The 20,452-nt window shown below is 51.9% G+C and overlaps 1 protein-coding gene across 4 annotated transcripts; it reads left to right on the top strand.

Moving 5' to 3' along the window:
- Positions 1 to 5,980: 5,980 nt before the first annotated feature.
- On the top strand, positions 5,981 to 19,979 carry SF3B2 (splicing factor 3b subunit 2). Of its 4 annotated transcripts, none has more exons than XM_060104476.1 (22): positions 5,981 to 6,142; positions 6,305 to 6,351; positions 6,627 to 6,704; positions 7,492 to 7,731; positions 7,947 to 7,994; positions 9,123 to 9,240; positions 9,943 to 10,043; positions 10,395 to 10,491; positions 10,657 to 10,748; positions 11,137 to 11,352; positions 11,503 to 11,640; positions 11,962 to 12,042; positions 12,249 to 12,476; positions 13,299 to 13,448; positions 14,089 to 14,178; positions 14,291 to 14,398; positions 15,411 to 15,518; positions 15,829 to 15,971; positions 16,063 to 16,164; positions 19,001 to 19,100; positions 19,205 to 19,390; positions 19,730 to 19,979. In XM_060104476.1, exons 1-22 carry the CDS (start codon positions 6,010 to 6,012, stop codon positions 19,799 to 19,801), a joined length of 2,676 nt encoding a protein of 891 aa, XP_059960459.1. In that variant the 5' UTR covers positions 5,981 to 6,009; the 3' UTR covers positions 19,802 to 19,979. The 4 variants fall into 4 exon arrangements, with proteins under 4 accessions (XP_059960459.1, XP_059960457.1, XP_059960458.1 ...); XM_060104474.1 differs by having other exon boundaries at positions 7,944 to 7,994; XM_060104475.1 differs by having other exon boundaries at positions 6,302 to 6,351.
- The last annotated feature ends 473 nt before the right edge of the window (positions 19,980 to 20,452 follow it).

Genomic DNA, 20,452 nt, shown 5'->3' with positions numbered 1-20,452 from the left:
GCTGGTATTAGCAGAATCTGGATTCAGATCTGTTCCTTCTGGCTCCAAAGTCCATGCCCTCAGACAGTATGTGTGCTGCTTCTACAGAGAACTGATTTCCCCATCCCTGCCCTGGACTCTGGCAATTTTGCATGCTTCTGAGCCCCGAGGGCCCAAGACCAATAAATCCACGAGGGAAAGAAAGGAGGACTTGAAATCCTGGAACCCTATCTGGATTCCATCCCCAGACACCTGAAACCCTGGCCACCTCATCAGACGATTGCAGTGAGAGGTGCCTGGCCAAGGGAGGGGGGAGGGGAATACAGAGCTTGCCCTGCTGAGACTCTTCAGGAGAGGTGGGCCTCTATCCCAGCTACTCAGCAGTGAGAGGCAGGAGAAGGGCCTGGTTTCTGGCCAGTCACCCGTCCCCACATGAATGTCTTGGCTCAAGGGCAGCTCCAGGGGAAAGTCAACTTCAGTAGCAATGCCTGCCCCCCAGTTAGGGTGGGCCCTCTCTCTCTCAGCAGCCTCAGTCTCCAGGTCCAGGTTTGGCTTCATCCTCGCACACACCCCTCTCCAAAGGGGAGGGGGAGCCTGGAACCTTATGGGCACGTGCATGTGTGTGGAACTAGGACACCTCAGTCCCAGGAGGGTTGAGGTAATGTTAAAACTCTTTTGACCATGACCTTCCCCTAGGCCCCTGCACTTGGCTTCCAATCCTCCTTTAGCCCCCCCTTCCCCCAATTAATCCTGGATTACATTTAAACCTGTTTGGGTGGAAAGGTGTACTGGTTACGCCTTTCCCTTCTCTCCAGTTCCCATCACCTGGTTTCCTCCACCCCTGCAGATAGCCTTAATCCTCCCCGAGCCAAGGGGTATGAAAGGTCCAGCCACAGAGGGCAACCAAGCTAAGGTCCCTCTGTCTTCAAGGATGGCTAGGGCAGAGGAGGGTTGGCGCTGCCTAAGTGAGGCTGCCGGCAGGAGGGAGTCAGAGCCAAGGCCCTCTCAGGATGCACACCTTCTTTGCCTGTCACTTATCTTGCCTAGAGGACTTGGTGACCAGGCAGGAGTTTCCCAAGGAGGCCAAGTGGAGGGCCAGCCTATTCCCATCTTTGCTCAAGTCACTGAAACCACCCTATTTTTCAGTGGACTCTGGGTCAGCCAAGGAGAGGTCAAGCCTGGAGAGAGCTGCAGTGGGACTTTCCCTGGGAGACGCTTCAACCAGGCCATATAGAGAAGGGTGATGGGGTGCTTGGTAGCCCCCTCCATCCCACTCCCCTCCATGGCTTAGCCCTGGGCAGCCAGCCAGACCCCAGTCTGAGGCCCACTGGGTACAGGGTATCATCACCACAAGAATTCCCTGGACACCAGCCTTCCAAGGTGGGCACCAGCTTCTGCGCGTTCTCGGTCAATGACTGGATGCTCACCGCCTTCAGATACAGCCTGGTCCGTTTCTGAGCAGCCTTGGCTGTTCGAAAGTTCTTTCCGGGACAGCTGGGATCAGCCTGCCACTGGTGGCACCCTCCTCTCCTTGTCCGCTTCCACCCTCCACTCTCATGGTCGCTAGTGCTGCCCTGCTACACCACACGAACCGTTTTTTCTCCATGACGGACCTTCAGGTATTTCAAAGCAGTAACCCTGTCTCCTCTGGGTGGGCACTCGGCCAGGCTAAACATTCCAGGTCCCGAGAGAGGGTGCTGCTCCCTTCCCTTGGCAAGTTCACTCCGCGATGCCTATTCTGGAGGTGGAGTCAGGTCACTGGCACCCAGGAAGGGGGCCACCTGGGGCTGGGTTTCTCTTTGTAACCTCCGGGGCGGTGTGGGGTGGGCGGCAGTCTGCTGGGGCCAGAATTTAGAGCAACAGCCCTGGCTCCTGCCCCTCACGTGTTTCAGACTACTCCCTGGCGTCCCCTGTGCCTTCTCTGTGGAGACAGAGTTTCCCCTCAGTCGTCCGAGACAAGTCAGGGTGCCCAGCCTCATCAGAACATCCGTGCTAATTTTAGTCAGAACAATCAACCTCAGGCTGCTGCCTGGTTTTGCAAATTGCTTTCCTTTCTCCAGGGAACCAAAGAAGAAATGGTTTAGCTAGCCAAAGCTTTGAAAACCGGCCTGGATGCCCACCCACTCCCACATAAGCCCTTTGCTCTCTCCCTGTAAGCTCTAGGGCTGATATTAGTGCCTTTGGAGGAGGGGGGGCACCCTGGCCTGGACCACCCGCATCTGACCGTCGGATGACCTGGAGACTCTATCCTTACCTGAGGATGGCACAGCCCACTGTATAGGGCAACTGCCCAGTGCACTAAAGAGGAAAGGGCCAAGGGCTGAGTGGGCTGCAAATTAGTGGCCCAGGAGATCAAATATTTTTCAACCTTCCACTTTTCCTTCCTTTCTTCCCCCCCACCTCCCGGCCTGCGCCAGGTCAGCCCCCCCCTCCAGTCCCCTCTCCCTGTCATCCACCCCCACATCATCCCTGCCTCTGAATTCCCTTCATCCTCCTCTCTCCATTATTACTGCCCACCCCACCCCCCCAGCCCCCATTCCCTCAATTGCATCTCAGCCTCCCCCAGGGATCGGTCACTGGGATCTGGTCCCCATAAGGGATAGGCCAGATTCGCTCTCTCACCCGCGTCCTCTCCTGCTCTGCAGGGGGCCAAGAGCCCGCCTCCTCATGCTCTTCGGGGACTGGCCCCCACGGCACCCTCCCGCCCAGCCGGCATCCCCCATCCTAGCCCGGTCCACCCCCGCGCCTTCAGCCCCAGGCCGTCCCGCTGCAGTACTCACGCTGAGCGAGCTCTGCTTTGACCCGGGTTGAGGGTGGTCGCCGCTACCTCCCAACCTTGGCCGCGAAATCCGCTGAGGGTCCGAGGGCGCTGGGGGCCCTGCGAGCAGAGTGCTGGTCGCTCGCCTCTCCGCGCCTGGATGGGATCAGGTGGCAGCGTCGGCTCAGCTCCGCCGCTCTTGGCTCTGCCCGCCGCCCGCCGCCCGCCGCCCGCCCCCCATCGCACACCGGAGGCGGAGGCGGGGCGGGGGCGGGGGCCGGCGAGCAGGGGAGGGGGAGGGGAAGAGGAGTGGGAAGGGGAGGGGGCAGCCCTGACTCGCAGGCTCCCCGAGAACACTTTCCGAGTGGCGTCTTCGCATGCGGGCATCTTCCCTGGGCAGCCTTGCAGAGTCTGGACACCAAGGTGGCCAGCTGCTTGCCCTCACTCTACAGAAGGGGAAACTGAGGCCTGGACGGTATCTGGATAACTCCGGCTTTGCTGAGCATTTCTGGGCCCCACTGGTCACCCTTGGGCGGGGTAGGCCCTGGGAGAGTTAGAGACACAGGTACATGTACAAGTACCTACATGGTTTCCCCCCACCCCCTTCTCCTCTTTCCACCTCCAGCAGAGAAATACCCTCCAGCCGGGGGTCTGGTCCCATCTGTCCTCACACCCCTAGGGACCCTTTCCTTTCCAGCTCCTGCTGCTGACCCGGGAGTCCAGATCCGCTCACTCTTGGCCAGAACTGTAGTGGGCCTGGGACCCCTGCCTAGGCACTTGTGTGCTGGGAATCAGAGAACCCAAGTTCAACTCGGGTTGAACTTAAGTTCCAGAGTCAAGAGGCAACTTCCTGGGCCTGGATGCTTCCAGCTCTACAATAGGGAGCTGTTCTTGGAGCTGTTCTCAGGCTGCAGAGACGATACACGTGAAGGCTCTGTGTGAACTCTGTGTGAGGATCCTGAATTTTCTACTGCCTTCTTTGTCCTTAGCTCCAGCCACCTGGGAGCCGAGCAGCAGCAGCTCCCAAAGTCGTACCAGACACCAAGAGCCCCAGCCCCACATTTAGTTATGTGGTTCTCATGAACCCCTGCTTTCTCCTGCCTTCTTGGCCTGGTATGGCAAGGATCCCGGAGCTGGGGTAGCCACCCAAAGCTGGGACCTTGCCTGGTATGGGCAGGAAGGGACTGGATTCCATTCTAGACCCACACAGATAGGTATCGTGTGAGGGTCCTTGTTAAGGAGAAGGGAATGGGGACTCTCAGAGTCAAGAGAACTGCTCGTGGTCCCAGTTTGGCCCCTTGGGGACATCAGTGTCTCTCTGCCCCTCCGTCTTCCCTTCCGCACAACTGGAGGAGGGTCATATCCTGCCTGGGTCCCAGGGCTGTTGGGAGAAAATGAGGCCCCATTTGGCCTGTCCTTTTCTGGCCCTGGCTACATTGCACCCTCACCCATCGGCCCTTAGTTTATCCTGCCTCAGAGACCCCCAACCTCTTCCCTAGCACATACACATGCTTTGGGGCCTTTGGCCTCAGATGACCTGCAGTGGCTCTCCAGTTACAGGGAGCAGAAAGACACTTCCTTTGGGTCAGGAATGGTGCTGTCTGAGTGGGCCGACAAGCTGGAGGGGAGGGCACTGCTGTTCTTTCTTCTGTCCCTTCTGGGTTTGGCTTCTCCTCTGGGAGTGTCAGGAGACTGGGATGGTGGTAGTGATGAAAAGGGGAAGGGTCCAGGTTTGGGTGGGAGCAAAGAGAATTTCCTAGCCTGGGTTAGGATGTGAGCAACCTTCCTGGCCCAGTCCTTTTCTTTGTCTCTCCTAAATCTCACCTTCCCTGGACCTGACATCCCATTCTTTTTTCCCTGCTCCTAGCTACTCCTCTGTTGGGGGTGGTTGGTGAAATAGAGCATGCTAGAGAGAAGATCTCAAAGATGTGGGTGTCAGGGGCAAGGGAGACCATTCTGAGGTTCCCAGCTCTCTCACCCAACACACACACACTCACACAGGATGGGAGCCTGGCTGTCAGAGAGCAGAGCTAGAATGGGAGAGGGACCTCACAGCTAGTGGCAGAGGGGGGAAGGTTAACTGAATTGACTGGTCAGGACAGGGAGAAGTAGAAGGTGGGCAAGCAGGGGGCACCCGCCCATCCCTCCCTCAGGGGCACAGGCCGCTGGTGGGGTAGGGGAGCAGCAGACAGGGTCAGCTGCAATGGTAGGCTGGTGGGGATGAGGGAAGAAAAGGTCCTGAGTTTATTTTCTTTCTTTATTTTTTTTTGGCTGCGCGTGAGGCCTGTGGGGTCGGTGTTAGTTCCCTGACCAGGGATGGAACCCCGGCCCCGCAGTGAAAGCGCTGAGTCCTAGTCACTGGACAGCCAGGGAATCCCCTGAGTTATTTTCAAGACTAAAAAAGACCCAAATCCTGTAGCCAGAAAGACTGTTACATTTGCTTTTTTTCTTTTTTTCCCAGTAATAATCTATTGAACGCCTCCTTAACGCCAAGTACTGCGAGCCAGTAAAAACTCCTGTCTTGGGGTTGGAAGTGCGGAGAAAGGGCAAGAAAGAATTCAGAACAAATGGTGGAGGTTCCGACGTGTTATGGGCACTCCAGGGCAGGAAAGGCGGGAGACAGCTTAGAGGAGATGACATTTGAGCCGGCCAGGAAGGTGGAAAAAGGGGCTTTAGTGTGGCCCTTCCCCCAGGTCGGCAGCTGGAGCTCAGCCGGGAGGGCCCACTTCGCTCCCGGCCCCGATCCCCTTTCAGCCCATTCATCCATGCCTGGGCCGGGGGTGGGCGGGCAGACAATCAGACACTGTTTTATCACAGGCATCGGCTGCAACCTCCCGCTTGGCGCCCACAGCGCGCGGCCGCCGGGGGAACGAGTCCCCCCGGAACGTAAGCGTCCGGGCCTCTCACGCCCGACCAGGGAGTCGGGCCGCAAGGCGGGAGGTCAGTGCTGCGGCCGGTGAGACGCTGAAAGCACGCTCTCCAGGCAGGTCCATCTTTCCCCGCAGCCCCGCCCCGGCTCCGGCCCCCAGTGTTCCCGGGGCCGTGCCCGGCCACCGTCCTCCCCTCCCGGCTTTTGACCCGCAGAGACCGTGACCTGCGCACTACAACTCCCAGAAGGCTTCGCGACCAGGCCGCTTAGGACCATTGGAGAACGGCACGGGGTGGGCCCTAATCGGAAACTAACAACCCTCGAACGCTGCCGGAAGTTCCGGGAGTGGGCTGGGAGGCTGGCCCGAGCTTCCGGGTTGGTCGCGCGCCTTCCTGCGGCTAAGATGGCGGCCGAGCATCCCGAGCCCCCTAAAGGAGAGTTGCAGCTGCCGCCGCCGCCGCCCCCTGGGCACTATGGTGCCTGGGCTGCCCAGGAGCTTCAGGCCAAATTAGCAGAGATCGGAGCTCCGATCCAGGGTGAGGAGCACGGGAGGTCAAGAGCGGGAAAGTGCAGGCCTGCGGGGAAGCGGAGCTGGTTACCCCGGAGACTCGGGGGCGGGGGTGGAGGCTGGCCGCGGGGGCCTGACTTGGGCCTGCTCCGCCTGACCTACCCCATTGATCCTGTGCTTTGCCCAGCAGGGAGTCGCGAGGAGCTGGTGGAGCGGCTGCAGACCTACACCCGCCAGGTAAGTGTTGGTGGCGGGACATCAGGGTAGGCCGAGCTTTTCGAGGAGGCATTAATGATCCCTCACAACTCGGTCTTCGTTCTTAACGTATCTCGGTACAGCAAGTGGGGTCTTGCTCTTTTTGCCTCTTCTTGCCTGCTCAGATATATCGGTCCTCCTAAGAGCCCCGTCCGAGCTCCGGCAGACAGGCGCTGGGTAAATTTTGTTGAACAGAGCGAATGTTGTTCAGTGGAAGAGCCCCTTTTGGGCTGACTCAGAGTCCTTCTCTTTCTCAGACTGGCATCGTCCTGAATCGGCCCGTTCTGAGAGGTGAAGATGGGGACAAAGCTGCTCCCCCTCCTATGTCAGCTCAGGTAAGTAGGTTGTCCGGCTTGATAAGATCCGTTTCTACTCACAGTAGCCCATCCTCTCACATGGAATGTACGGGGGGGATGCAACTAGCCGATTGGGCAGGGAGGTACTGTGATGACAGAATTGGGAACTCTTCAGTTCTCCCTTGGTCCTGATCCTTGCCTCTTTGCTCGGTGTCAGGTCCTCCAAATACTGCATGTTATTTAAGATTCAGTTTAAATGTCCGGAAGCCTGAGTTACTCCTCCCCCAGTGGAACGGAATCACCCTCTTCTCTGCCCTCCCAGCACACAGTTGCCATGTTATCCAGTGAGAAACTAGGGCTTACTCCCTGATTTGATTTCATACTCTCTATATTTAGTGAGTCCTTGGGGGCACACTGGCTCCAACTCCGCTCAACTTCCATGTCTTCTCTGATCCAGGATTTGACTCTCTTTCTTTAGAGCAGGGGCTCTGACTTGGGGTCCAGGGACTTCTATGTGTGGGATGAGAAGTTCTTAGATGGCCTTTTGAGGTGTCCCTGAATCTCGTGAAATTGTATGCAAAGTCTGTGTTCGTGATATTTTTCTGGAGAGCGAGTTGATAGCGTCCATTAGTTGGTGCCCCAGAGTTAACATTGCTATAGAGTATTCTCGATATCCTTGATATTGCTGTAGAGTATTCTTTTCCTGAGTGCAAGAATTATGCGTCATTTGACTTCACATCCCAGCACCTGGCTTCTAGCAGTTCCCCCAGCAAATGTCTGCAGTTAGATAAATGCTGCCTAGTTAACAGTCTTATTTTCCCCACAGCTCTCTGGGATCCCCATGCCACCTCCCCCCATGGGACTCCCTCCTCTGCAACCTCCTCCGCCACCCCCACCACCCCCACCCGGCCTTGGCCTTGGCTTTCCTATGGCAGTTGGACCCCGCCCACCAAACCTGGGGCCCCCTCCTCCTCTCCGGGGGATCGAGCTGTCAGAGGAAGACCGGCTAAAGCTGGCGCAGCAGCAGGCGGCGTTGCTGATGCAGCAGGAGGAGCGTGCCAAGCAGGTAGGGCAGGTGGCAGCCTGAGCCTGGGTCCCATCAGGGTCCCGAAAGGGGAGTGGAGCCTCAGAGAGAGCCGAATCCTGGGGCCAAAACTTCTGGGAAGGTCTGAACCAAAGACTTGGGCCCTAGGCTGGAAGAGGATGCCAGGAAGCAGAGTTGTGGCAGACTGGCCTGTGGGGTATCGGTGCCGATATGAGCTTGTTTTCTTTTTTAAGCAGGGAGATCATTCACTGAAGGAACATGAACTTTTGGAGCAGCAGAAGCGGGTAATGCCTCCCTCGTCCTAACCTTTGACCTCAGGGTCCAATTCGTTGTCTGTCACTTCTAGTGCTTAGTGTCTAAAACGAGAAGTACCATTCAAGTTTTCCATGGAGGGAATTCCCTGGCAGTCCAGTGGTTAGGACTCTGTGCTTCCACTGCTGGGGGCCTGGGTTTGATCCCTGGTGAGGGAACTAAGATCCTGCAAGCCGCATGGTATGGCCACACACAAAAAAAAAAAAAAAAAAAAAAGTTTTCCATGGAGGTTACCTCATCCTCATCTAAGTTCCAGTAGCTCCCAAATAATTCTCTCTTTCATGTAGCCCAAGGGTTGGTAAACTGTGGAGTACAGCCTGTTTTTGTATGGCCTGTGATGTAAGAATGGTTTTTATATTTTTGAAGGATCGTTAAAAAAAACCAAACAAATGGAGAATACACAACAGAGTCTGTACAGACAGTCTGAAAAGGCTAAAATGTTTACTGACTGGCCCATTACAGAAAAGGTTTCCTGACCCCTACTAGTCTTACATGATATCATTTGAGGTACATTGGAGAGAACTCTGGGCTAATTTAGTCATTTGTATCAGATTTAGTTTAAACGTGATGGCTCTGAGTCAGGGAATGATACATGAGACATTCAGCCACAGAGATGCATTATATCAGTTGTTACCCCATAGGTTACTCAGGAGTATTAGAAAATAAGCATTAACAGCAACAAATATGGAAGTATTTACAGAGTACTGTCTTTGCCCCGATTGTGCTAGACCTTGAGGGGTAGGTACAAGAAAAGAATTCAGTGTTCCTTAGAAATAACTTAATCTCTTGGGGAAGAAAAATCTTGTTAAAAAACAGAAGGTAGTGTTTATTAAGTATTAAATTCTCTGTTAGGAACCAGAAGTTTCCCAGGGTTTTTATTGGTTTCATCTCCAGGGGTTTTCTTTTGTGGTGAGAGGGCTCCTTCACTTGGATCAATAGCCTGGAAGTGTGGGTGTGGCAAGGATGTCAGAACACGGGTGGTACCTGATTAATCAGTTCTCCTTGGGCCAGTTACCTGGCTGAAAGGCTGCATTTGCCAGGGGCTGCCTGCCCAACAGATTTCCAAAGCGGTGCCTCCAACTCCTACTTCCCTCTCGTAGGCAGCTGTGTTACTGGAGCAGGAACGGCAGCAGGAGATTGCCAAGATGGGCACGCCAGTCCCTCGGCCCCCACAAGACATGGGCCAAATTGGTGTTCGCACTCCTCTGGGTCCTCGAGGTAAGACCGTGGAAATGGAAGGGAAGGGCAAGGAAGATGATGACAGTTTTTAACTTCAGTATATATCACGTTAAAAAAGTGCACATATCTTAAGTGTACAGTTCAGTGAATTTTCACAAACTGAATACATCCATACAACTAGCACTTGGACCAAGAACCAAAACTACCAGCACCCTAGAAGCCCTGCACCCTTCTAGCCACCCCCTCTCCCAAGGGTAACCATTACCCTGACTTTGAAGCAAGGAAGGTAATTTTTATTTTTTAATTTTTTTTTCAAATCATTCTTTTTAAAAAATTTTATTTTATTTTTGGCTGCATTGGGCCTTCATTGACGCGCACGGGCTTTCTCTAGTTGCGGCGAGCAGGGGCTACTCTTCTTTGCGGTGCGCAGGCTTCTCATTGCGTTAGTTTCTCTTTGTTGTGGAGCATGGGCTCTAGGCACGTGGGCTTCAGTAGTTGTGGCATGTGGGCTCAGTAGTTGTGGTTCGCGGGCTCTAGTGCACAGGCTCAGTAGTTGTGGCACACAGGCTTACTTGCTCCGCGGCATGTGGGATCTTCCTGGACCAGGGCTCGAACCCGTGTCCCCTGCATTGGCAGGCGGATTCCCAACCACTGAGCTGCCAGGGAAGCCCCAAGGAAGGTAATTTTTAAAATGTGTGATTTGTCTTTTCTGACTTGAGATTTTGTTTTTTCTCCTCTCAGTGGCTGCTCCAGTGGGTCCCACTCCCACTGTCCTGCCTATGGGGGCCCCTGTTCCTCGGCCTCGTGGTCCCCCACCACCTCCTGGAGATGAGAACAGAGAGGTGAGATTGCTGATTTCCTCTGAGGGACAGGAGAGTGTGTTTTAGAAGGGGACTGTTTCTGGATTTTTTGAGAAGGATTCCAGAGAAGATGGGAGAACTTCTGGGGGTGGGGGGAGCCATATTTACTTAAAACATACTTAGGTAGGGCAGGAAGTAGGGTCTGGGAGACGTTTCTGGGGTAGGGTTCTGGGCTTCACTTTGAGGGATGCTGAGGGATGGTTGAATTCAGTTGGTGTTGTCCCCTATCTGCTGTTCCCAACACCTGGCCAGCAGGCTTTCGAGTACAAGAGGTAGGAGTCGGAGGAAAAAGGGCACCGTGATCACCCCCTCTGCCTGGGTTGTCTCTGGCAGATGGATGACCCCTCTGTGGGCCCCAAGATCCCCCAGGCTTTGGAAAAGATCCTGCAGCTAAAGGAAAGCCGCCAGGAAGAGATGAACTCTCAGCAGGGTGAGCGTGTCACCGTGTCCCGAGGGCTGCAGGGACAGAACCTGCAGAGCTGAAGCCAAGTTTGCTTCCCTCCTCCCTCCCCCGAGGAGGATTTGAGAGAGAAACTGGCTCTTGGTAAAGAGGGGTTACCGTGAAGAGACTGATGGCCTCCTTCCTCCCTTACAGAGGAAGAGGAAATGGAGACAGATACTCGCTCATCCCTGGGCCACTCGGCGTCAGAGACTGAGGAGGACACAGTGTCCATATCTAAAAAAGAGGTAACGGATGGAGCTGGGTCTGGAGGGGATGTCAGAGAGAGGGTTTGGGCCCTAAAATGACTCCTATTCTAAGTGTTCAATAAGCAGTAGCCGCTGTCTCGTGCCAGTTCTTTGTCCAAAGTATCTTACAGGTATTTTTTACTCAATTGACTAAATCCTTTGAGTTCTGGGTATGATGCATGCTTCCATTTTAGAGCTGAAATAACTGAGGTTCTGAGAGATGCAGTAATGTACTCAGAGGCACACAGCTTGAGAGGGGTAGAACTTTGTGGTCTGACGTCAAGGCCTCTTTTCTCAGTCACTTGGGGAAATGGGGTGAGGTTAGGGGTTGGGAGGCAAGCATGGTGCTTGGATTCCCTGACCCAGTTGGTTCTCCACGTTTTGGCAGAAAAACCGGAAGCGCCGGAACCGAAAGAAGAAGAAAAAGCCCCAGCGGGTGCGGGGGGCATCATCTGAGAGCTCTGGGGACCGAGACAAAGAGCCAAGCCGCTCCCGTGGCTCTGACTCCCCAGCAGCTGATGTGGAAATTGAGTACGTGACTGAAGAGCCTGAAATTTACGAGCCCAACTTCATCTTCTTCAAGAGGATTTTTGAGGCTTTCAAGGTACGAGGAGGAGCACACCCGGCAGGGGCAGAGCCTGCAGCGTGGGGCAGGGACGGGGCAGGCGGGGTGAGGAGGGCACCTCTTCAGTGCCAGGTTCAGGAACCGGGGAGGGGCCCAGGGCTGGGGTTTCCATGCTGTCTGCCTCCTCAGCTCACTGATGACGTGAAGAAGGAGAAGGAGAAGGAGCCAGAGAAACTTGACAAACTGGAGAACTCTGCGGCCCCCAAGAAGAAGGGCTTTGAGGAGGAGCACAAGGACAGCGACGACGACACCAGTGATGACGAACAGGTGAGGCCCACGCTCTCCTGTTGGGGAAACAAGGACTCTGGGGACGAGTAGCTGAGATGCGTCCAGCGAGGGACCATGGTGAACTCTTGCAGGGGAGCAGTCCTTTGGTGGCTTTAGTTTCAGGGTAAGCTGGGCGGTCTGATTCACACCTCAGAATCCTGCTCACAAGAGATGATTGTTCTGAGACTTCCCTGGTGGTCCAGTGGTTAGGACTCCACACTTGCACTGCAGGGGGCACGGGTTCGATCCCATGTTGGGGAAGTAAGATCCTGCAAGCCGTGCAGCGAGGCCAAGAAAAAGAAAAAAAATGTCCTGTTCTAGGAAAAGAAGCCAGAAGCCCCCAAGCTGTCCAAGAAGAAGCTGCGCCGAATGAATCGCTTCACTGTGGCTGAACTCAAGCAGGTGAGAGCTGAGACGCTCCATCAGGGCCTGGAGCCCAGCTGGGAGAGCACAGGAGGAGCTCCCAGAACCCCACAGGGGGTTTGCTCTTGGGGTGGGGAGGAGGGCTTTGAAGGAGGCCCGGGACGGGCCCTTTGAGGAAGAGAAAGCAAGCAAGCTTTAGATTGAGAAGTTCAGGCTTTCCAGAGGGATGCTGCTGTGTTTTCCAGCTTGTGGCTCGGCCCGACGTTGTAGAGATGCATGACGTGACTGCGCAGGACCCCAAGCTCTTGGTTCACCTCAAGGCCACTCGGAATTCTGTGCCCGTGCCTCGCCACTGGTGTTTTAAGCGCAAGTACCTGCAGGGCAAACGAGGCATTGAGAAGCCCCCCTTCGAGCTACCCGACTTCATCAAACGCACGGGCATCCAGGAGATGCGGGAGGCCCTGCAGGAGAAGGTGAGGGCCTGGCTGGGGTTCAGATCTGCCCTGGGGGATCCACATCCTTAGCAGCAACCGGCTTCAAAATTGCAGCTGGCTCCCAAAACCCACCTACACATTAATTGTCTGATTATTTATTCTTCAGTTTAGAAGTCAGCACTGCATGTCACACATGGCGGGGAGGGCAGGAGGGGAAGGACATCTCACGAAAGGCAGACCTCACCTGTATGCTCAGAGCTCGCTCTCTTGCCCCCGCTGAGACTTCCGGTTCTGTGTGGTTCGGTTTGCCCCTTTGTCTCCTTGTCCCCCTGCCTGCACGTTGCCGGCTCTCTCATTTGCATACGGTGACTCTTCCCTCTGCAGGTTGCTGCATCTGTAGTTCTCTGCCCCATGTGTGAACCTGATGTACTTGTGGCTAGAAATGTATGGTGGTTGTGTAACTTCTTGAATTTAAAATTTTTAATTAAACACTCTCATTAGGTAATAGTTGCATGTAGTGCAGAAATTCAGGAGGTACCAAAGCGCATGGTGAAAACTGCCTCCCAGTTAGATTCTAGTCACCTAGCTCTCTGCAGAGGCAACTGATGAGCTCAGTCTCTTGATCAGATGGCTTAAAAAATATTTGACCTAGATAGCTGAGGCTGATTTCATATGTTACATCTATTTTGTTCAGCGTGGATCATGTAATTTTGAGGGGCTTGAGCAGGAAGGATTTTGGTGACTTTAGGAATGAGGCAAATGAGGCTTCACTCTGTCTCTTTTGGGAGTGGGGATTTAGACCTGCCAAGAGTTGAACTTGGTGAATACCTTTTATGGTGTGTCTTCTGCCATTCTCCACAGGAAGAACAGAAAACCATGAAGTCAAAAATGCGCGAGAAGGTTCGGCCCAAGATGGGGAAGATCGACATTGACTACCAGAAACTGCATGATGCCTTCTTCAAGTGGCAGACCAAGCCAAAGCTGACCATCCATGGGGACCTGTACTATGAGGTCCGGGAGGGGGTGGGGAGGCCAGGCTGGGCCTTTGGTCATGGCTGTGTAACTCTGGGTCAAAAGGGGTTTGGAAGCTGGAAATGGGTACAGGGCCCCTCTCCTCAGCCTTAGAGTTTGGAATGAGGTGGTTTTCTGAAAGAGATGCAGACTATGTCTTTGAGGTGGTCACTGTTTATTGTGGGTGGTTCAGGAACAGAGGGGCAAAGGGCAGATGCTTTTAGGAAACGTTTAGTATTGAGGGTAGGAGAAACGTATTTTTTTTTCTGATGCTTGAAATAATTAATCACCATGATACCATGCAATTTTTGAAGTGGAAGGACCTTGGAGATCATCTTCTCGAACGTCCTCATTTAGCAGATGAGAAAGCCTGTCCTTAGATTTGGCCACGTTCTCATAGCGGGTTAGTGACTGCACTGGGAGTCTTGCCTTTCTCCCTACTTCCTGGCCTTTATTCCTTTCCCTACTCTAGCCAGGGAAAGAAGTGATGAGAATCAGAGTGGGAACTGGGTAGCCCTCAGTGGGACTTTGTGTCTGATGTGGATTCGGACATCTCGTCTTTGTTCTCATGTCCTCTTGCAATTGACCTCCCAGCGTGTGTCTGGTGTCCACAATACAGCATGCTTGGCTTTTTCCTCAGGGGAAGGAGTTTGAGACACGACTGAAGGAGAAGAAGCCAGGAGATCTGTCTGATGAGCTGAGGATTTCCTTGGGGATGCCAGTAGGACCAGTGAGTGCCAGTTATCTGACTGGGAAAGCAGAGAAGGGGTTGGGAATTGGGGCAGGAGAGAGACAAAGGGATAGGGTTGGGCAGATGGTATCCTGTCCTCTTTTTCCTGCAGAATGCCCACAAGGTCCCTCCCCCGTGGCTGATTGCCATGCAGCGATATGGACCACCCCCGTCGTACCCCAACCTGAAAATCCCTGGGCTGAACTCGCCTATCCCCGAGGTGAGCACTGTCCTTTCTTTCATTCTTAGCTGGCTCTACTTTTTTTTTTTTTGCGGTACGCGGGCCTCTCACTGTTGTGGCATCTCCCGTTGTGGAGCACAGGCTCCGGACGCGCAGGCTCCGGACGCGCAGGCTCAGCGGCCATGGCTCACGGGCCCAGCCGCTCCGCGGCATGTGGGATCTTCCTGGACCGGGGCACGAACCCGTGTCCCCTGCATCAGCAGGCGGACTCTCAACCACTGCGCCACCAGGGAAGCCCCGGCTCTACTTTTTAACTAGAGGATGATTTTCTTTTCCCTTTTCTCATTCTACCGCGTGTCCTTTTTTTTTTTTTTTTTTTTTTTTAAAGGAGTAATGGTTTTTGTTTTAAAAAAAAATCTGAGATGCTTGTCATAAAGTGGTCAATCAGAATTGACAAGTACAAAGATGAAGACATCATCACCCACATTTCACCACTCAGAAATAACCAAATTTAGTATCTGGTGAATGTGTTTCCAGATAATCTCTCTGATATTATCAGAGAGATAGACAGATATAATTTTATCTCAGGAATGGCATTGAACTTATTTTTATTTAAAAAAATTTTTTAAAGAAAGATTTATTAAAGTGAAAAAGAAGTAATTGTTAAACTTCAGATAAAAATTTCTGTCCCTTAAGAGTAATAGATTCTAAAAGCTTACCAAAGTTAGGAAAAATCAGTAAGAAGTTGGAGTCATGTTTTTTAAAGTGTATGTTTCAGTTTCAGATAGCATGGACTCTGCCACAAAGGCTGAAATTATTAGCATGCGTTCTGCTGCCATCTCCCCATCCTATTACCTCCAGATTTTTGTTGTTTACTACTTTTGCTTTGTAATGCTTTATAAGATTTAATTCTTCTCTGAAATCATAATCTCCAGAGTTCCCAGGTGTTAGTTCTTTGGAGTTAGTACTTTGGAGCATGACTTTTCTTTAGGGCTTCAGTGTTTCTTTTGGAGCATAGGAGTGGAACTGACTTGCTTTTCCTGTCTTGCAGAGCTGTTCCTTTGGGTACCATGCTGGTGGCTGGGGCAAACCCCCAGTAGATGAGACCGGGAAACCCCTCTACGGGGATGTGTTTGGAACCAATGCTGCTGAATTTCAGGTATGGGCCATGGCTGGCAAGCTTGGTCTTAGTTAAGGTCATGAAGTTCAGAGATAGTTGGTTTATAGCTTCATTAGCAGAGAGCTGTGTGTTCTGAAGTTTCAGAGCTGTGTGTTCTGAAGTTTCAAAGTCTGAAAAAGGGACATATGTTTTCCTGAGATGTAATGCAAGCTCCCCACTAGCATATGAGCTCTCTGTGGGTAGGGATTATTGTCTTTTTGTTTACTCTCATAGCCCTCTGTTTATAACTGCCTGACACATAATAGGTATATAGTAAACATTTGTTGAATGAATGAGTGGTGTCTTTCAGACCAAGACTGAGGAAGAAGAGATTGATCGGACCCCTTGGGGGGAGCTGGAGCCATCTGATGAAGAGTCTTCAGAAGAAGAGGAAGAGGAAGAAAGTGATGAAGATAAGCCAGATGAGACGGGCTTCATTACCCCTGCAGACAGGTGGGGGAAGCAGAGAGTCTGCCTCTCTGAAGTGGTATGTCTGTCTTTGGGGGCCTTGTCTTTACTCCAGAGCTTGTTCCTCTCTTCACAGTGGCCTCATCACTCCTGGAGGGTTCTCATCAGTGCCAGCTGGAATGGAGACCCCTGAACTCATTGAACTGAGGAAGAAGAAGATTGAGGAGGCGATGGATGGGTGAGGGAACCAGGGAGGGCTGAGAGGGGAGGATTTTCAGCCTCTAGGTGGACTGGCTGACTTTTGTCTCCCGGCCCCCCTGCCCCGCCTTTTCCTTTTTAAACAATTATTGAACACTAGCTCTGTGCCAGGCACTGCTCTAGGCACTGGGACATCTGCAGTGAAAAAGTCAGGCGAGGTAAATAAGTGATCAGAGAACAAGATAACTTCAGATGTGGATAAGACGTGTAGCAAAGGAAACTGAGTAATAGGATGTAGAGGGATTTGGGTGGTGGGGAGGCCTTTGGGAAGGCTTATGGAGGAAGAGGTATTTGGGCTGAGAGCTGGGGCAGAAAGAACTGTAGGAGCAAGTAAAAGAACACTGGAGATTATAATAGACAATTCTTATTATTTAAATCTCTCTAAAAGATAATTGACCATTTAAACAAAAATAATAACCATGTAGTAGCCTTCCTTTTTGAAAGATACAGGATTCTAGGTTGACAGTGTTTTTTTCTTTCATTACTTTAAAGATGTTGATTCAGTGTCTTCTTTCTTGCATCATTTCTGACAGGAAATCTGTCATCATCCTTCCTTTGTTCCTCTGTGCATTTGTGCCATTTTTCTCTGGCTGCTTTTAAGATTTTCTTTTTATCACTGTTTTGAACAGATTATGACATGCAGTGTAGTACAGCATGTTAGTGTAGTTTTCTTTGTATTTCTTTCTTTTTTTAAAATGGTTTGGTGGGTTTTTTTTCCTTCTTTTTCTGGCCATGCTGCATGGCTTGCAGGATCTTAGTTCCCCAACCTTGTGAAAGCCAGGAGTGAAAGCAGTGAAAGTGGCAAGTCCTAACCACTGGACTGCCAGGGAAGTCCCATCTTTGTGTTTCTTTACTTGGGGTTTGTTAAGCATCTGGAATCTGTGCCTTTATAGTTTTTATTAATTTTGGAAAAATTCTGGCCATTACTTCTCCAAATATTTTTTTCTGTTCCCTTCTCTTTCTCCTCTCCTTTGGGAACTCCAATTATACATCTATTAGATTTCTTGAAGTTGACCTACAGCTCACTGATGCTCTGTTCATTTAAAAAATTTCTCATTTCTCTTTTTATTTTATTTTAGAAGTTTTCTGTTCCTATGTCTTCAAGTTTGCTAATATTTTTTCCACTATTTCTAATCTGACATTAATCCCATCCAGTGTAGTTTTCATCTCTAGAAGTACAATTTGGGTCTTTTTATATTTCCTGTGTCTCTTATTTGACTTCTGAACATATGGAATCCAATTATAATAACATTTTAATGTACTTGCCTGCTAATGCTAACATCTGTGCCAGTTCTGTGTTGATTTAAGTGGATTGATTGTTTTCCTCATTGAAGATTGTATTTTCATGCTTCTTTGCATGCCTGGTAATTTTTGATTGGATGCCAGACTTTGTGAAATGTACCTTGTCAGGTCCAGAATACTTTCATAGTCCTATAAATCTGCTTTAGTTTTGTTCAAGGTTACAGTTAAGGTACTTGGAAACAGTTTGATTCTTTCAGGTCTTGCTTTTCAGGTTCATTAGGCAGGACTGAAGCAGTGCTCAGTCCTCTTCACTAGTGAGGCACAAGACCCTATACTCTATCCAGTATCCTGTTAATCAGGAGGTTTTTCAGTCTGGCTAGTGGGACGAGGTACTATTCCCAGTCCCGTGTGAAGAGCAGGCACGTATGATACCACTAATGCTTCCGGGTGGTTCTTTCCCTGGCCTTGGTAGTCTCCTCCCACACAGTACTCACCTGAGAACTTGAGGGGATTCTCTGTAGGTCTCTTGAGTTCTCGAGTCTCTGTGCTGCTTTCTCTTCTCCAGTTCTCTGTCCTGTGATCTCTAGTCGCCTTAGTCTCCCTGCACTTTCAGCTTCACCCCTTCAACTCCTAGAGTCCTCTGGGCTCTACAGGAGTTCCCCTCTTTATTCTGTAGCCTGGAAACTCTCAGTGCAGTAGGATGGACAATTGAAGGAATCACCTCATTTGTTTCCTGTCTCTCAGGAATCACTGTCCTTTGTTGCTTCGTGTCCAGTGACTTGAAAACCACTGTTTCATATATTTTGCCCATTTTTTGATAGTTTCAGTGGGAGGGTCAATCTGGCCCCTATTACTCCTTATCCAGAAGCAGAAGTCTCAAGTTTTGAGGAAGAAAAAGAAAGAAGGGTATTGGGGCTAGACTGTAGTGAGCAGGGATTAAGTACGGGACCAGATGATGAACCCTATAGGTCATGGTAAAGAGTTTGGGTTTATTCAAACAATGATCAGAAGCCTCAAAGGGTTTTTTTTTTTTTTTTTTTTTTGCGGTATGCGGGCCTCTCCCTGTTGTGGCCTCTCCCGTTGCGGAGCACAGGCTCCGGACGCGCAGGCCCAGCGGCCATGGCTCATGGGCCCAGCCGCTCCGCGGCATATGGGATCCTCCCAGACCGGGGCACGAACCCGTATCCCCTGCATCGGCAGGCGGACTCTCAACCACCTCAAAGGGTTTTGAGCAAAGGAGTGACAGGATGTGAATTCAGTTTTTCTTTCTGGCTGCTTTGTGAGAATAGATTTTCACCTCTTCCAGGGGGAGGGGTGGGGATGAAGTCATGGTCTGGGTTGGTATTGGTAGATTTGCTGTTGTATTTCAAGTAGCATTCTTGAAATAGGTGGCACTTCTTCCTCCCATGGGTCTCCATGACTTGCAGAGGCAGCTTGGGCAGAATTTTTCCCTTGGGTATCTTGGAACCTCGCTGGGGAGCTCGGTGGGGATGCTGCCCTTACTCCTTTTGCTGTCCCTCCTGGAGACCCTTTTATCCTTTGCTTTTTGGGCTTGACCCCCTCGTCCTTTGCAGAAGTGAGACGCCTCAGCTGTTCACCGTGTTGCCAGAGAAGAGAACGGCCACTGTTGGGGGGGCCATGATGGGATCAACCCACATCTATGACATGTCCACGGTGAGCACTTGGAGGATACCGCTTTTGGGGGCTGGGAAGGGGGGCAGGAGCTAGGGCTTCTGAGCTTCCCTTTGGAGATGACAAGGCTCTGATTCCTTTTCCAGGTTATGAGCCGGAAGGGCCCAGCCCCTGAGCTGCAAGGTGTGGAAGTGGCCCTGGCACCCGAAGAGTTGGAGCTGGATCCCATGGCCATGACCCAGAAGTATGAGGAGCACGTGCGGGAGCAGCAGGCACAAGTGGAGAAGGAAGACTTCAGTGACATGGTGGCCGAGCACGCGGCCAAGCAGAAGGTGGGCGCACACAACGGAGCCGGCTTCGTGAGAGCCAGGGACCAGGGCCGCCTTTCTCAGTGGGCTGGTGTCCTCTAGTGGTGAGAGGAGGGAGGACGCAGTCAGTGCCTGCTGCCCTGAGCTTCCTTGGGGTTGGGAACCTAGGAATCCTCCAGTGGGCTGCCCTCTTTAAGAATGATGAAACAGGCACAGGAAGGGGAGGGAACTCATCCAATCTGAGAATTCCAGTTTCAGTACTTTTTCCACAGATGTATGTGGCTCTGTCAGGCTGCCCACCCTTTGTTTTGGGGATCAGCCGGTTGTTTAACCTGTTGTAACCTGTTTCTTTCTCTCCTGCAGCAAAAGAAACGGAAAGCTCAGCCCCAGGACAGCCGTGGGGGCAGCAAGAAATACAAGGAGTTCAAATTTTAGGTCCCCTCCCACACCTGGTCCTCCTTTCGGCCCTTTGCCTGGACACCTGGGCTTCTTCACATATGGGTCCCCAAGAGCCAGCTCTCCTGCTCTTCCCAGGGGCTTGTTATTTCATGTTCTTATTTTAGACCTGTTTTGTAAATAAAGCTGTTTCCCAAGGAAAGAGATGAATATGTAACACTGCTGGTCCTCCTTCATCTTGTTTTAGTCCCCTCCTGCAAAAGAATGGAAACAGCCATTTTCTACAACCTGAAGTTGCTCCAGTGGCTGGGGGCAGGCACTTGGATCAGATGTTGCAGTTGAGACTGGTGATGAAGCTAAAGCCACACTGAGATTGTGTGTTTTACCACTGCCTGCTTTTGTAGGAAGGCTCTGGGGGAAGGACCTCCAGGTCTGGTTTGACCTTACTGGTGTGTCCTTGGGGACTAAAAATAGCCAGCTTAGCCGCCCTGGCTGGGCCGAGGAAGTACAGTGGGCTTGGGAAGTAGGCCAGGTCAGGCCTTCCTAATAGACCTTGCGGCCAAGAGTCCAAGTCATTACGTGGGAGACAGCACAGCTCAGTCTGTATAGGTTGTCCTGAGTCCATGTGAGCCCCTGGGTGGTTTCATCAACCAGTCTCCAGGTTTTGCTGGGCGGGGGCTGCTTTCCAGG

This window comes from Mesoplodon densirostris, chromosome 7, assembly GCF_025265405.1.
Source record: "Mesoplodon densirostris isolate mMesDen1 chromosome 7, mMesDen1 primary haplotype, whole genome shotgun sequence".
NCBI lineage: Eukaryota > Metazoa > Chordata > Mammalia > Artiodactyla > Ziphiidae > Mesoplodon > Mesoplodon densirostris.
This window is presented reverse-complemented; position numbering and strand designations above follow the sequence as displayed.

Coding starts and splice junctions, on each gene's coding strand:
- SF3B2 (XM_060104473.1), top strand. CDS start 6,010: ATGGCGGCCGAGCATCCCGAGCCCCCTAAAGGAGAGTTGCAGCTGCCG. Junction 14,399..15,410: donor TGAACTCGCCTATCCCCGAG/GTGAGCACTGTC, acceptor CCTGTCTTGCAG/AGCTGTTCCTTTGGGTACCA. Junction 15,519..15,828: donor CCAATGCTGCTGAATTTCAG/GTATGGGCCATG, acceptor GGTGTCTTTCAG/ACCAAGACTGAGGAAGAAGA.